The following is a 16,769-nucleotide window of genomic DNA, read 5'->3' as shown; positions in this document are numbered from 1 at the left end:
TTCTCAGTTCTCTGCCTCTGACTTGATCCCCCACTGATTGTATTCCCTGCTAATTTTAGTGGTCTGAGCACCCCATTTCCATTTAACTTCTTAACAGTTAGATTAGCGTTTACAAAGGAATATAATGTACTATATCACTAGTACAGCAAAAATAAACATTTTACCCCAACACTATTGGGGCATTCATCTCAGTCTCTGGAGAGAGAAGAATAGGTATATAACTTACTCAGTTCCTATATGGCATTAGTTTTAAATAGTTCCAAGATCAAAGTCCCCCGGGGCTAGCTTCCTGGGACCCTTGCTTCTCAAACCTTCCTTAATGGGTTGGTTTCAACATCTAACCTGAAATCCTGAGGTCACCTCTGTGAGTGACCAAGTCCTCTACTTTTGAACTTGGCTGGAAAAGACAGAGAGCTTGTCCCAGGCATGTAGTTTTAAAGTTGCAGGCAGATCCAGCTATGTAGCCATTGGAAAGCGGTGACTCTCAACCACATGGTAAACCAACACAGAAAGTCCATAAGCATGCACCAGCCTCCTGTCTCCCAGAACCAGAACCCTGACATCTCCCATGTGGGTGCCTCCTTCTTAGGTGATCTGGGCAAGTAGGATTTTATTATATTGAATTTCTAGGGGAAAAATTGTTATATTGATTATAAATCCTTATCTAATCCATCAGTGTTAGCTTACTTGGTATTATTACAGGTATCTGAAACTAATAAAAGTGACATTTTTTGGGAGGCGGGGCTAGTCAATGGGTTAAGTGACTTGCCCAAGGTCAAACAGCTAGTAAGTGTTATGTGTCTAAGAACAAATTTGAACTCAGGTCCTCTTGACCCCAAGGCCAGAGCTCTATCTACTGTGCCATCTAGTTGCCCCAAAAGTGACTTTTAAAAACATTCTATAAGTGTTTACAAATCAAATTGACTTATTTGCAATTAATATAATTTAATTAGTGAGATTTTTTGGGAACTATTTGTTGAAGAAACTTAGAGAAGATTTTTGTATAGAAAGACAGGTTATAGAAAAGATTTCACTCTGTTTCAGACATGCAATTGCTGCTGCTGAACCTAGCAAATGGAATTCCCTTATTTCCTTACATGTTATATAACACTCAAGTACCCAACTATTGCTAGGTTCCTAGATCAAGAACTCTTATTCTTATAAAAGGGGCCTGCCTTACTTTACCTAGTTCACCAAGATTTCCACTCAGATCAAATTCATGAAATCAGAAGCTACTAATACAGCCACCCTTTCCACAGCCGTTATATTGGGGCTACCTGTACTGTTGAAAGTGTAAACTCCCCTGAAATCTCCTTTTCTTTGCATTAACAATTAAATTAATTAAGTTATCCTAGTTATTGCAATTGTGGTTTTCTTTGCCTCATTGTTTCCATAGTTCCCTGAATCTGAACCCTCCACAGTCAACACCATCACATAATCAGCATCTCTGCTTCGTTTTGATTCCACTGAAAGTCAAGCCTCCACCAAGATAAAATGATCCCCGGAAATCTCATCAGCATACAGATGAATTCATATTTGATATTTAACACCTTCTCTTCTCCCTCAGTTGCCTCTCCCCTCTGGAGGGTGATGCCATAAATTTCTCCCCAAAATTTTCTTTATAGGGGGCTCAACTCTCCATATAATTTTGTTCTCTCTCAGTGGCTTTGCTTGGTTTTGACTCCACAAACATCATACCCCTGTGCTAATACCCCATAACTCCCTCCCCCTTGTTAACTTCCTTTTGTGTATTTATCCATCCCCATTCGATTGTAAGCCTGTTGAAAGTAAGGTTGTCTTTCTAATCCTTATTTGTAACTCTAGCTTTTAGCACAGTGCCTGATATGTAGCAGATGCTTAATTAATGCTTATTAAATTAAATTGGATAGCCTACTCTAAGCAGTTAGGATACAGCATAACATAATATACAATGCAAAAGTGTTTTTGTTTTTTAGGTTTTATTTTTATTAGATTTTTTTAGAAGGTCTTTACCCTCCAAAGATCTCATCATCTTCCCAAAGAGTAATCGGGGTTGGTTGGATGACCCCTTTGATAGAAAATAGGCTTTAGATTTTAAGTTCCTGATTTACCTTTGCCATTTCAGTGAAAAGACCTCAGTTCCAGTCTCATTTCTGTGACCTATTAGCAGTCATTAGTCACTTTAAGCAAGTCACTAAACTTATCTGAGCCTCAATTTCCTTATCTGTGAAATGGAGATAATGCACTTTATTGTGAGGATGAAATGAAATGATGTATGAGTGTATTAAAGTGGGGAGGGGGACATAGAAAAGAGCTGTAAAATTGTGATTTCAATTGAGTTTACTAAAACTTTTTACTATCTCTCTGATGGGGTGATGGGACCTGGGCCCATAAAAAGAAAAGACCATGTCTTTGAAAGCAACCCAGTCCCTGAATTTTCCCATACATTTCAGTAGCCCAAGGTATCTGGCCCACCCCAGTCCACGTAGATCACTTAATTAGTTTACTTGACAGTCCTGTCACTGTCACTGTCACTCTTAGCCCACCCCAGACTACTTAATACTCCTTTCACTATTGCACCTGGCCCAGCCCCATCCAGTTCTTTTCACTGTCCCTTTTTTGTATATATATTTGTTTGTATCAATCTCATTCCCATTAAGTACAGATTCACTAGGAACTCTGCCCACTCCTATTGGCATTACAATAAACCTTGCCACCTTGACTGAAAGAAGGCTTGAGTGCTTAAATTCTTTCCAGGCAGACTCACCCTGTACCCTGACATTTCCAGGTTCCCAGCAATCCCAAACCATGTTATTGTGATTCTGAGCATCCCAAACTGCATCATCTCTACTTTTCTCTTTATTTGCTTTTCTGATCACTATCTTCTTATATTCTCTTCTATCTCTTTCCTCTCCTTTTCAATGTGTTTCTTTCCTTGGGGCTTCATTATACCTCTTGCCTCTACCCCACTCTAAAGTGTGGGGAGGAAGAGACTTGTCTTAACTCAACTGTATAGTTCTCCCAGTTCCAAATACAGCTCCTCCAACTCCAGCACTCTATCTATTATGCTGTGTTGACTTTCATTGTGATGCCATTAGAAATTACCCAAACTCAAAATGATGAAAATCCCACAAATACATTCCTTCTCCCTAGAATCTTTTGCCTATTTCTGTTTTGGTTTTAAATTGTCCCTGAAATTTTATATAACCCTTATATTAGATGCTCCTTGCTAAGATGAATTTCCAATACACACATTGAGTGCCTTTCAATTGTTTGGTTTCTTTTTGCCACCCAAAACATGGAACATGGAAACTCTAGTATCTGGTATTCCTTAAGAGAAACCCTCAGTTCCCCTTATAAGCTCTCGGGGTCACATAGCTTCAAAGCACAGATCAATTTTATTTACATAGCAAAGGACTTACATCTGAGTCTGCATAGAGTCATGAGAAACTCTCATGGTGATCCATAAGGAGGGTCACCTTCTCTGTTGCCCCAAGACCTGTAAAGTGCTGAGAGAAATGATTATTAAATAACACATTATTGGGGAGATCCACGATTTTTTTCGCTTCCTATAGCCTCATTCTTCACTAGGTCAAGCCAGCATCTGAAAGACATTGCTGATAATGAGATTGGATAATTTTCTCCTCACTCTTGTTCAGTCAAGTGGAGTAACCCATTGTGTTCTACTCGGGCTTGGGAGTTACTTGGGGGAGAGATACTTTGTCAGAAGTGCAAAGTGTGCATGCTTTGTGTTCAGAACCAAGGCTATGGTGAAATTGCACAATGCAACGTGGGCAAGCACTGCCAGAAATACCTGGTGTTTGATTGTGAATTAATTTTTGATTGTTGCACATTCAGAAACCTTTTAGTGTTGCCAAAATTTTAAAGAACTCATATGGGGTTGAGACTCACAGTTTAAGAAGTGAAGGTTAGATTGCTGAGGCCAGGGTTATCTGGGAGCAACAGTGATCAAAGTCACATCCTCCCCAGCCCCTCATTAGAATAGGTCTACCTCTCATTATAATATTCATTCTTCTCATTAATTGTTAACCAATCAGAGTTGATTGCCACCCTTAGGAACAGCCATGTTCGTGGGTTCCATGAGGGATCTTTGGTTCAGGAGAGACAGCCAAATCACCAATCCCATTAATTATGAATTATCCCATTAATAATAATTTCATTAATAATTATCTGCTAGTGATAGATAATAAAATGATTAATTACCCAAAAATTATGTCTCTGGAACTTTTTATACGTCACAGTACTTACAGAATTCCCAGAAAAAAGGAAGGCCAATTTGTATTCTTCCGTGCCAGCTTCAGTTGCTCTTTTTGCTGCAGCTTTCTCTTCTCCTCTCTAATAGTGCTCTGCCTCACTGTTGCCTCCATATCTGTCAGTTGTTGCTCTGTAACACACTGTTCATTTTCCAGCCTCGTCTGCTCTGCTCTGACAGTCATACAATAACAATTATCAATGCTGGTGAACTCTTCTTCTAGATCCTTGCTAGCATCTGGTCCATGTATTGATTTCACTGTAACATAGGCTCAAAGCAGTTTATAGCTCTTTCCCACATCTATGGCATTGAATGACTCAGGCCTAGTTTCATGTTCTATAGCTTTGAACTTGAGTCCCATGGCCCTGCACACTGCACACATGCTATTTAGGTGACTGTGGGAATGTCTCTTTTTTGGATTGTTGAGGTCAGAGTCGGGAGAGTGGTTTGGGTGTGAAAGAATTCACTTAGACTTCTCTTTTAGCCATCGGGGAGCTTTATTAATGTGAAAGCACATGGACTTTTACTTTAGCAATGTGGTTGAGTAAAAGGTACTAATATTTGGGGGATACTAGGCCTATATAGACAGAAAGCTATACAGTCCATAGATGTTCAGGATGATAATGTAGTTTTAGGGTTTTATGGTGGTTAAAGATTAAGGACAGGATAGGGAGGACATAGGTTAAAGATTAAGGACAGAGGGGACACAGAATAAGGGAGACAAAAGCAATTCCTTTGGTACAAGTTAAGAAGTTTTATGATATTTCAAGATAAGGGGAAACGGACTTTAGGATGCTCTCAAGTTACAGAATGAGCCTCCCCTCAGGAAGGGCCTCACAAAGTACTAGAAAAACAACCCTTAATATTCTTTTTTTTTTTTTTAGGATAATTGGGGTTAAGTGACTTGCCCAGGACACACAGCTAGTAAGTGTCAAGTGTTTGATTTGAGGTCAGATTTGAACTCAGGTCCTCCTGACTTCAGGGCCGGTGCTCTGTCTACTGAGACACCTAACTGCCCCTCCTTAATATTCTTCTTATCCACATCAGGATCACTGGAACAAATCTCTCAATCCAAGTTAATACAAGGTGAGTCCATCATCTTTTGTCTTTTCTACCTGGACAGTATATCTGCTGTGTCAACTCTTCTCTTGAATCTTTTTGTAGTCAGATTGTCAAAATGCTTTCATCATTTGTCTTTTCACTTTGGGTTTTCTTCCTTGACAGCTGGACTGGATTATACAAATTACCTTGGGCAACTTCTTTCATTTTTATGTAATCAAACAAAAACTTTACCAATTTTAATGTTATCACATTACTCAGTGAATAAATATTTGCCCTGGAAGAGGACAGATCTAGAAACCAAAGGTAAAATTTAGCTGAAAACTTCTGCCAAAATCTGTGCCAGGGAAAATAAGTAACCAATCAAAAGAAATCCATATTTTTATCACTTCAATCCCTGGAGTTAGAATGTCAATTTGTTTAATGTGGCCATTAGCTCCAAGAGCCCCAAACCCTTATAACTTAATGGCTCAACCCCTAGAAATATTTTGTAATAAACATTGTGAATAAAGGGTTTTTGTGGGGAATTCTCCAGATTCTAAAGGTAGATATTAGGGATTAAGCAAATCAAACACCTTAACCATTAGTAAACTAGAAATAGAAATGATTTTTAGCCATGATAACTTTTTCTTAGAAATGATGAGCAATGATTCATTAACACCACCCCACCACCATGTTATTGTTTGTCCTTGTTTTTGAAGAGGATCAATGACATCATAGGTGATGTCTTGACTTGCCCGATAATTGGCTTCAAATGAGGCAGAGTTGCCCAGTCTTCAGCCTCACTCTGTCATCCAGAGTCACCAAAGTCCAGTCGCAGGACCAAAGTCAAGACAAATGTCAGTGGCCCAGCATGCAGTGGATGACCTTGACCTCTTTGATGTCTGACCCTGCTCTAAGCACTCCATAGTGACTGCTTCAGTTACCTTCATGGCTTTGAAACAAATTGTTCTCATCCACCCATTCTGCTGGCAGAAGTCTTCACGTGCTTGTGCACTGATGGGTCTGAGGAATGTCAGTTACCCTCAACCTGATTTAGCCCCTCTGATGAGATAGTTTACTGGGGTTGAGGCTGCTGCACATGCTACAGCTTCTTTGAACCACAGGTGAGAGTTGGGTGACCAGTTGGATGAGCAGCCCTGAAAAGGGCTTAGCAAGCCCTCACACCAGAGATGCTAGTCCTCCCTGAATACCATAACCACCAACTCCTGCAAAAAAAGCAAAAGCAATAACTAAAAAAACCCAAACAACCCAGCAGAAAGAGTCACTCTTACTCTCATAAGTCCAAATGCTTCAAGCTCATTGAGTCACCCAGGCTGTGATAACATGAAAGAAAAGTTTTCTGTGGAAAGAAATCCAAGGGGTCAGCATACCTAACTTTGAGACCTGCTTCTTCTATCAACTTGTTGTATGATTCAGGGCAATTAATTTCATCTCTTTGGATTTCAGTTTCCTCATCTATAAAAAGCGGGAGTTAATACCAGATGATCTTTAAGGTCCCTTCTGACACTAATAAATTGATATGTCCCAGAGTTTTTAGCTGCTGCTTGCTTTAGGAAAAATAATATGGCCAAAGAAAAATAACAAAGTAATTTTGCTACTATTACTTTGGGAGATTGAGAGACATTTTGTCATAGTGGAGACAGAACTGACCTCAGAGCCAGGAAGGTGTAGATGCTTATGACCTCTGATAAATATTGTCTATTTGACAAGACATTCAACCTCACACTGTCCCAAGCCATTCTCTAAAAGTCTAAGTTGCAGAGAAGTTGCTGGCTTGCATAGGTAGAAGGGGTTGCCTTATATAGGAATTCCCTATACCAGTGGGCAACTAGGTGGTGAAGTGATGGAATGCTAGAGTCAGGAAGATTCATCTTTGTGAGTTAAAATGGCCTCAAATACTTCATAGATATGTGACCCTGGCCAGGTCACTTAACCCTGTTTGTCTCAGTTTCCTCATCTGTAGAATGAGCTGGAGAAAGAAATGGCAAGCCACTCCAGTATCTTTGCTAAGAATGCCAAATACAGTCACAAAGAGACAGGCATAACTGAAAATGATAGCATACTAGTGAAACCACAGGTCTCCTCTTTTTCCCAGATTAATAAGGATGAGTAGAAGAAAGCTATTTTTTGTTTCTAAAATACTGGGAGCAGTGTTAATTTAAAGGGTGAAGACAACCAAACTAGAAATCCAGCTAATCTGTTGTGGGGCTTCTGTAGTCATTATACAAGAAGATAATTTTGATATCTTTCTCTAAATGTTTGACTTTCAGTGGAGGAGGCAATATTTATCTTAACCCTAGGATTGGGGAGGAGGGAGTGTGTTTTAGACTCTCAGAAGAGTGTAAAGAGGGAGAATGGTGATTTGAGCAATTTCCCAATCAACCCAGTGAAATAGCAAGGTGTGAATCATTTTCTGCAATAACTGAAGGGCACTTCCTCGTGGCATATAAGCAAATCCACGAGTGACTGATTGGGTTTCAGAGACTGCAGCTGCCTGCTGATGAAAAGCTGGCTGAGAATTAGCTGGCTGTCTCCATTGTCTTTGACAGTCAGCTTAGGACTTCCTCTTTGCCTTTTTCCCTTGTGTCTTCTTTCAGAGCTCATCAAGGTAGAGTAGTGGGGATATCTTACTTCCTCCTCTCTCCAACCTTCCTCTCTGGCATTCCCCCAACACAAACACAACAATTGAAGGTGACCCGGCCAAAGCAAATGGAGGAAGAATTGCTAGCACAAGGCCTGAGAGGGTGGTTGAAAGTTAGAAGGGAACTTAGAGGTCAATTAATCATAAGATCACAGGTTTATTAATATTTCTTGACCTTCATAAGGAAATTGACATTCAGAGAGGTTAAATGACTTGCCCAAAGTTGAACACATATTAAGTTGGGGGATTTGAAACTAGTTCCACTGATTAAAAATCTGTCCTGGTGGATAAACCCCAACTCCTGTATAGAGGAATAAGAATTTTGAATTCTCTGAGCAGCATTATCTTAGAATCTAGTCTTCTAACCTAGAGAAATGAAATTTCCTGGGCAGCCTTGGAAATTGCCTTATGGGTAACTCTAAACTTGAGAGTTTATGAGTTCAAGAGTTTGACCACTAGACCGTCTAGAAAAAGATTTTCTGATATGTTATATTCCTTGGATAATGAAGAGAAAGGTCCACATGGTTCCTGAATGCAGAATTCTACTTTCAGAACAAAATTGATTAGTTATGTTACAGTGTAGGCCTAATGGAAGAGGATTTGATTATTTAGCATCTCCCAAAGTAATATTTACCCTCTGGGGGTTGTCTAAACCTCAAGGGTGGAACTATGAGTTTGAAAGGGACTCTGTGTGTGTGTGTGTGTGCACGCATGTGTGTGTGTAAGAGATTTCACTGGAATGTCAGAGTGCTTCCCGAGTAGTAACCCTTTATTCAAGTCCCTTGCTTTGGGTGATGTGGAGGGCCTGGAGGCAGCAGAGGAGAGTAATAAGATACTTGACTACTTTATGTGTTTTTCCCTATCTGTTTATGAGATAAGTGAATCCTCTGTGCTGTTTGCATTTCTATGGGGTGAAATAAAACTGTCCTATACCTAAGATGCACTTAGTATCTTAGGTATTTGTTCAAGAACTGGGGACTCCTATCATCCATATTTGGAAAAACCTAGACATAAGATGTAAAATGACTATGTTTAGAATAGGAATTCGTAAACTTTTTGGGTGTGTCATAGGCTGCTTTAATAGTCTGGTAAAGCCTACCTTCTAAGAATAATGTTTCTAAATGCATAAAATACATAGAAATATGAAAGAAAGAAATCATATTGAAATATAATGATTTTTTTTAAAGAACAAGTTCACAGATCCCAGGCTAAGAACCCCTGACTTAGAGATTTTCCTGGAGTACTTTAGGTAAGGGCAATTAGCCAAAAAAAGGGGAAGGGAATAAGCATTTATATAAGGCCTACTATGTGCCAGATATTGAGCTGAGATAGACATTGAGATAAAGAAACTGACTCTTGCATCAGGTCACCAGAATTGGACCTGGTCCATGTGCACACAGAGTATTTTTCAGAAATTTGAAAAACAGGGGCCGCTAGGTGGGGCAGTGGATAGAGCACCAGCCCTGGAATCAGGAGGACCTGAGTTCAAATCCGGCCTCAGACACATAACTCTTACTAGCTGTGTGACCTTGGGCAAGTCACTTAACCCCACTGCCTAGCTTAAAAAAAAAGTTGGAAAAACAGCCACAGCTGATATGACTTAGAAAATTAGTAGTCAGTGCAGGAATCAAAAGAATGGTAGTTAGTGATACAATCTGAATCATCAACTGTTTTCCACTATATGTGTTTCCATATGCTCTACTCTATCTAAGGAATTATTTGTATTAGGCCTTGATGCTGTCAACTGCAGTCCACAAGCAGGAAATGTGATTGCACTCAAAGGAAGCACCGGGTGAAGAGTGATATAATAGTCAATTATAGATGCTTCTCTTGGAATGAGAATAGAGGTTTCTGTGTAAGGCTACCAGAATGAAGCTTTGTTACTGCAAAGGGCTAAGTGAGAGGCAATTATCAAGAAAAATGGGAGGGTAATAAAAGAGAATGGAGTGCAGCAAATACTGAATAGTCACTATTAGAAATACAGCCAGGAGAAATCTGGGGATGCGGTGGGGTGGAGAGTGGGTGACCACTGACAAGGGAGTAACTAAATAAATTATGGTATATGAATGCAATGGAATACTACCTCACCATGAGAAAGTACTAATACAGGTAATTCAGAGAAACACTGAAAGATTTATATGAACTGATACAGAATGAAGAAAGCAGAAACAAAGTAAAAGATGAACAATTACAGTAACAGTATGGATAAAAATAATGATAAAAGATAGCTGAATTAAAATTACTTACAATGATCAATCAATTTTGGTCCCAGAGAAGAGATGATCATATGTGTTTCCTTCTTTTCAATACAGGTGAGGGACTACAGGTTCAGAATGTTAAATGCAACATTAGTTGTACTTTGTTTTGCTTAATGATTTTTCTTTGATATAATGGAGGGGAAGGTTCATTGTTGAAGGGTATGTAATGAAGTGACTGTTGTAAAAAACAAGAGGGATCTATAAAACATTTTTTTGAAATGAAAATAAAAAAATAAGCTAAACTCTAGTGTTGTAGGGTTGTATGTTTATAGTGTATAAGCTTACATAAGGGACAACTAGCCCTTAGTTTGGGGCTCTCGGGGATATTACAAACTGTAGGTAGGTTTCCAACAGAGAAATTAATAATACCTAGCATTTATGTAGAGTTGTAAGATTTGCAAAGTACATTACAAATTTTCTCATTTTAGCCTCACAACAGCCATGAGACACAGGTGCTATTATTATCACCATTTTACAGATGAGGAAGCTGAGGCATATGTAAGTTAAGTAACTTGCCCAGGGTCACATAGTTAGTAAGTGCCAGAGGCCACATTTGAAATCAGTTCTGACAAGTCCACCTAGCTGACCTTCTTGCTTCGATAATAGCTTTGCTTTACCACATCCATAGATGTGATATAGAAGGACCTTAGTTGAATTGGCACTAGCAAATGACTGGAGGGACCTGATTAGTGAATGAATGAATAAAGCATTTATTAAGTGCTTACTATGTGCAAAGTACTATGCAAATAGAAGAATAGGACAGTCTCTGCTCTTAAGGAGCTCACATTCTAATGGAGGAGTCATACAGAAAAGGTTTCAGCTGCAAATCAGATGGAAAGGTCCCATAGTCCTTAAATTGCAGCAGCATAGCAGAAGGTAATGCTACTTCTTCTCTGCTGATAAAATCATTACTTTCTGAAGTTGAACCATCTGACACTGAGCCAGAACTGTTGCTATTCCAAAGGCTTCAGCTAATGTGATCTAGCTGAGCTGAGAGTCACTATATCTGGGAGCAGGGAGGTAGGTAATAGTCCCGTTGTACTGACTGACTTATTCTGGTCTGGGTGCCACCATTTAAGAATGACATGGATAGGGGCAGGTAGGTGGTGCAGTGGATAAAGCACTGGTCTGAAGTCAGGAGGACCTGAGTTCAAATCCGGCCTCAGACCAAACACTTGTCATTTTACTAGCCGTGTGACAAATCACAACCCCAATTGCTGAAAAAAAAAAAAAAAGGATGACAAGGATAAGCTAAAGAGTGTTCAGAGGAGGTTGACCAGGATGATGAAAGTCAATTGTATTACAAGGTGATCATGATAAGAACAAAGAAAGTCGAGGTGTTATGAAAAAAAATTAATTACAGTAGACTTCAAGGCAGTGTCGTACAGTTGAAAGAAAACTGCATCTGTGGTCAGAGGACCTGATTTCAATTCCCATCCTGACACTTACTGTTTGTGTGACCCCATCGGGTAAGCCAACTAACTTCTCAACCTCACTTTCTTCATCTGTTGAAAACAAAGTACCTTGGCTAGATGACCTCCAAATTAACTTTTAGCTTGAAATCAATCATCCAAGTTGCTTAAAATCATACTCAAGACAAAGGATAAAAATTTTTGCTTTTAAAAAGGTAGAACCCAAGTGAAATAACAAGCAATTTGAAGGTAAGAAATCACTTTCAACTAGAGGAATAATGGAAGGTTTAATGGTAAAGTTTATAGGATCATAGATCTGGAAAGGGACCTCATTGAGTCCAACCCCCTTATTTTATAGATAAGGAAACTGAGGCCCAGAAATGTTAAATGACTTGACTGAAGTGACAGAGCTAATAATAGCTAATATTTATATAGTATTTTAATGTTTGTAGATCACTTTACCTAAGTTATCTCCTTTGATCTTAACAACAACCCTGCGGGTTTTGTTGTTCAGTCATTTCAGTCGTGCCCAACTCTTCATGACCCTATTTGGGGTTTTCTTGGCAAAGATATTGGAGTGGTTTGCATATTTTACAGATGAGGAAACTGAGGCAAATAGAGTTAAGTGACTTGCCCGGGGTCACAAAGCTTAGTAAGTTTCTGAGGCTGGATTTGAACTCAGGTCTTCCTGACTCCAGTCCCAGCAATCTATCCACTGTGCCACCTAACTGCCTCTAATCCTGTGGGAGGTAGTTACCATTATTATCCTCATTTTGTAGATGAAGAAATTGAGGCTGAGAGAGTGAGTTGCTCAGGGTCACATGGACAGTAAGTGTCAGAAGCAGTATGCATATCCAGGTTTTGAAGATTCCATGTCCCACACAATGTTCACTATAACAGGTTACTTCTAAAATTTGTGTTGTCAGAAGCTGGACCTTGAAGAAATAGAAAGACTTCAGTATATGGCAATGAGAAAGCAGTTCATTCCAGGAATAAGGACTGATTGAGATTCAGCAAAAGCATGAATACAGAAGAGAGTAGGATGAGACGGGGTGAAGTCCAATGTGGCTGGTCTACAGAGCACATTCAGGGGAAGAAATGACTGGAAAGATTGACCAGAGCCAGATTGTGGAGACTTTGATCATCAATTTGGTTGACAATGAAGACCTGCTGGGAATTTTCAAGTTTGTAATCAGGGTGGTCCTTAAAATGGGAAATACATAGGGAGCTTAAAATGACTTGAGGGATAGATCAGAGAAGATGATGAGTTCAGTTCTGGTCCAACTGAGTTTGAGGCACTGATGGGAAAATCTAGGCAGAAATTTCTAGTAGCAGCTGGAAATATGGAAGTTGAACTCTGGGAAGGAAATCTGCATGTGAGATAGACATCTGCATAAACTGATAATTAAACTGAAACCATGGGAGTAGATAGGATTAATGAGGGACAATGTATAGAGACAGATAAAGGAAGAGGACTGACCTCAGGGAACACCTTTGCTTAACAAGTGGATGATGAAGAGACAGTGAAGAAGCAGACTGAAGCAAGAGGAGAATCATAGGGGGCAGCTAGGTGGCATAGTGGATAGAGTACCTGCCCTGGAGTCAGGAGGACCAGAGTTCAAATCTGGTCTCAGACCAGACACTAGACATTTACTGGCTGTGTGACCCTGGGCAAGTCACTTAACCCCAATAGTTTTGCCAAAAAAAAAAAAAATGAAGAAGAGGAAGGGAAAAAAAGAGAATTACAAAAATAGATCTCATAGAAGCAGTGGGGAGGTAAGTGGCACCAAAGGGCATGAGTTGACATCCCAGCTCTGCTACTTTCTGGCTGAGTGACCTTGGTTAAATAATTTGAACTCTCTGGGACTTATTTTCCCGACTTATAGATTAGGACATTGGACTAAATGATTTTATAATTCTCAGTTGAGAGGAGGAGAGGGTGATCAATAGCGCCAAACTACTGCAGATTATAAGAAATTCAGAAATGGGTGGGTGGTAAAGAAATGAATAGAGACAACTTTAGAAATTAGACATTTTAGAAGACAGAGAGCAAATGAGAGTGAGAATATATCAGATCAAGGTCATGTGTCCTAGAATAGGGAAAGCTAAGCATGTTTGTAGTCCGAGGCAAATGAGGCAGTAGAGAGTGGGAAACTGGCTCCATCTTAGAGTTGGTCTTTAGAGTATTCTGCGAAATGAACTTTTCTCTGCCTACCATACTCCATATTCCATGCAAACATCTTTCCCTAGCAATCCTGAGCATTGCTGGGACATGTGATATAAACCTCAGTCCTTTGATTCAGAAGCCAGTGCTGTACCCACCTTCCTTCCTCCTCTCTTTAATTCCTTCCTTCTTCCCTCCCTCCTCAGTCTTTGTTTAGATGTGCTGTCCTGGTTTCCTTCCTTGTCAACACACCAGTGGTATTATGTTTGACTCTTTGGAGTTTCCTGTCCTGTCTTTGCCACACCTGTAGACAGGTGTTGGCATGAGGAATTTCAGGAAACATCCTGATTATAAAGTCTGGCACCCCTATATTGAGAACACTGAAACCTGAGGATGAGACATGGAATGGCTTGAGACAAGTAGGTTCTAACATTATTTTTTGTTTCTGACTTAGTTCAGACCCAGAATGGGAAAGTTGTTTTCCTTTTGTAGAGTGAACAGTATTTAGCTTTGAGGCTTCTGATTATGCAAAATGCATCTAGTCACTTGATGAACTGATTCTAGGAGTATCATGTAATTTCTTGCTTAGGAAACTGTGTAGTATAAATGCAATTATTCATGAGAGAAAAGAACAAATCACTATTTAATCTTCTTGTCTTTCTATTATTGCTCATCCTCAACTTCAAAAGAGAAGCTGGCTAAGGGAAAATATTCAGACATGGAATATAAATATTCTTACTTATATCTTAAAGGGACATTGATTAGGTTTTTTCATTACATGCATTATTATTATCAACAATATTCTCATCTGTATGTATTATAAATAGTATATGACATAAGGAGCAAGTTGTAAGTTACCTCTCATGTACTATAGAGTATTAGTTTAGAATTTAGTACATGGTGTAGTGGAAGGTATAGAAGGACTAAATCAGAAGCCCTGGGTTTGAATCCCATCTTTGCTTCTAATGACTTGTGTGACCCTGGATAAGTCTCTGCATCTCAAGGATGCTGGCCAAAAAGATTTTTAAAGTTCCTTCCAGCTGTAAATCCTATGAACTTATGTTTGAACTGATATTTGTCTTTTAAGCAAAGAAAGATAATTATTCTATATTACTATCAGCATAGAGATGACTTCTCATGTTAAGAATTACCTGGTTTTAAAATTAGAATTCAGTGGATAAGGCATCTCTGTTTATGCAGAGAGGGCTGATGTGTCTCCTAGAATTGCTCTTATTCTACGAGTCAGAAAAGATTAAAGAAATGTCACATATATTCTAAGATAACTGTAGACTTTTGGAAACAAAAACATGCAGCAAGCAATACATGATTTAACTTTTTTTGTCTTCTTTTCATTACTTCAGACTTCCAATCTTTTTACTCACTATAGTAGTCTTGTGGGAAGCTCACTGTAATTTCAGGGGTTGGTTGTTGTTGCTGTTTTGAGAGAGGAAGATTTTCACTGGCCAACTGCATGTGTGAAAAGTTATTTATTCCACATCTTGTGTCATTAAATAGGTACATGATTAGCTTTACTGTCAGTATAAGAGTGCAGAGCTTTACTGCATATCATCCCCAATATAGTAATTCTGGTTTACCTGAGTCCAATATCAAGTTTTTTTTTGTTTGTTTTTTGTTTTTGTTTATAAACAAGAAGTTAAATTAACAAGCATTTATTGAGAATCTACTATTTTCACTATAGGTTTTGAACAATTATTCTATAATCTGTCCAGTGTGTATATTTCCACCTTTGAATACTTCTTTACAATACTGTATACTGACTATACTGTTTCTAATATTGCTCAAAATCAAGTCTTACTGGCTCATTTGAAAACATTGTTCTGATAACATTTGTGCTTGCTAGGTTATTTGCCACCTGGACAATAATTTTCCTCTGAAAATTTCTGTGGGAAAATCCCCACTGAATCAAAATAGGAGAAATGACTCTTGCTAATGAAATAAGTTGAAACTAAAATTATGTTTTTCCTCCATTAATCTATGGGGTGTGACAGCAATCTAAATTGGTGCCACTGGAGAGAGGCCTAAAGACAGGAGAATCCGTAAGTAGGCAATGAGTCGGTTTGTGCCTAGGGAAAAAAATACACACACACACACACACACACACACACACTTTTTCTGCTATTGATCCCCCTAAAGAAAATACACCCAACATTACACACAAGGGATTGTTGATATAGAAGACATTAAACCATAGCCAAAGAAATAATCTCATTTCAGTCTCTATCTTTCCTAGTGTTTGAGTGGATCCCTCAAATACTTTCAAACAAGACTCAAACCAACACTGTATTGCAGCACTTGACTAAGAATTTCATAGACGGAAAGAACCATACCAACTCCACCCGAGCCTTGAAATTTCCTGATGGGACAAGTGCCACGTGGTATATTCTCACCATCTTTAGTATATATGGCATTATATTCTTTTTTTTGTTGGCCAGCAATATCCTCCAGAATGAAAAGCACTTGGAAGATATTTATTATCCAGATCTCACAATCAAGCTAAAAAAAGAAAGCTCCAAGATAAAAGCACCAAAAATAGCTCATTAAGTATGAATTTGTGAAGTCCTGAAATAAATCACAGCTATGAGTTGAGGGATAAAGCATGTTTAATTGAGATAACAGGGTAGTAAACCTGCCACCCTGGGAGATGTCACATGGATGCAAAGCACAATGGATTTCCCAACTCCAAGACCCATGCAAAAGCTTCTTATTCCTTTAAGAGGAGAGGGGGGAGGAGGCAGTATGAGGTAGCAAAGCCTGGTCAGGAGACCCCAGTGGCCCTTAGCAATCCAGGCAAGAAAAACCACTTCATTCTGGCTGTTTTACCCTTCAAGCCATGAATCCCAATGAAAGGGGGCAAGAAAGAAGAAGCTGAGATCCAGCTTAAGCTAGGTTCCTTTACAAGGTAAAATCTCAGGGAGGGGGGGGATTTAAGGTGTGGTTCAGCTCAACCTAATCAAGAATA

General features: G+C 39.1%; 1 protein-coding gene across 1 annotated transcript; it reads left to right on the top strand.

Moving 5' to 3' along the window:
• Window positions 1–522: 522 nt before the first annotated feature.
• Window positions 523–16,351, top strand: LOC114052762 (small integral membrane protein 34A-like). Its single transcript, XM_027875466.1, has 2 exons — window positions 523–589; window positions 16,041–16,351. The coding sequence occupies exons 1-2, from the start codon at window positions 523–525 to the stop codon at window positions 16,349–16,351; spliced, it is 378 nt and encodes a 125-aa protein (XP_027731267.1).
• Window positions 16,352–16,769: the final 418 nt, after the last annotated feature.

Source organism: Vombatus ursinus, unplaced genomic scaffold (genome assembly GCF_900497805.2).
Source record: "Vombatus ursinus unplaced genomic scaffold, bare-nosed wombat genome assembly UNPS02014809.1, whole genome shotgun sequence".
Taxonomy (NCBI): Eukaryota; Metazoa; Chordata; class Mammalia; order Diprotodontia; family Vombatidae; genus Vombatus; species Vombatus ursinus.
This window is presented reverse-complemented; position numbering and strand designations above follow the sequence as displayed.

Bases quoted from the DNA above. Each gene is read 5' to 3' on its own strand.
- LOC114052762 (XM_027875466.1), top strand. From the start codon at position 523: ATGCACCAGCCTCCTGTCTCCCAGAACCAGAACCCTGACATCTCCCAT. The intron at 590-16,040 runs GTGATCTGGGCA...TATCTTTCCTAG, and splicing joins TGTGGGTGCCTCCTTCTTAG to TGTTTGAGTGGATCCCTCAA.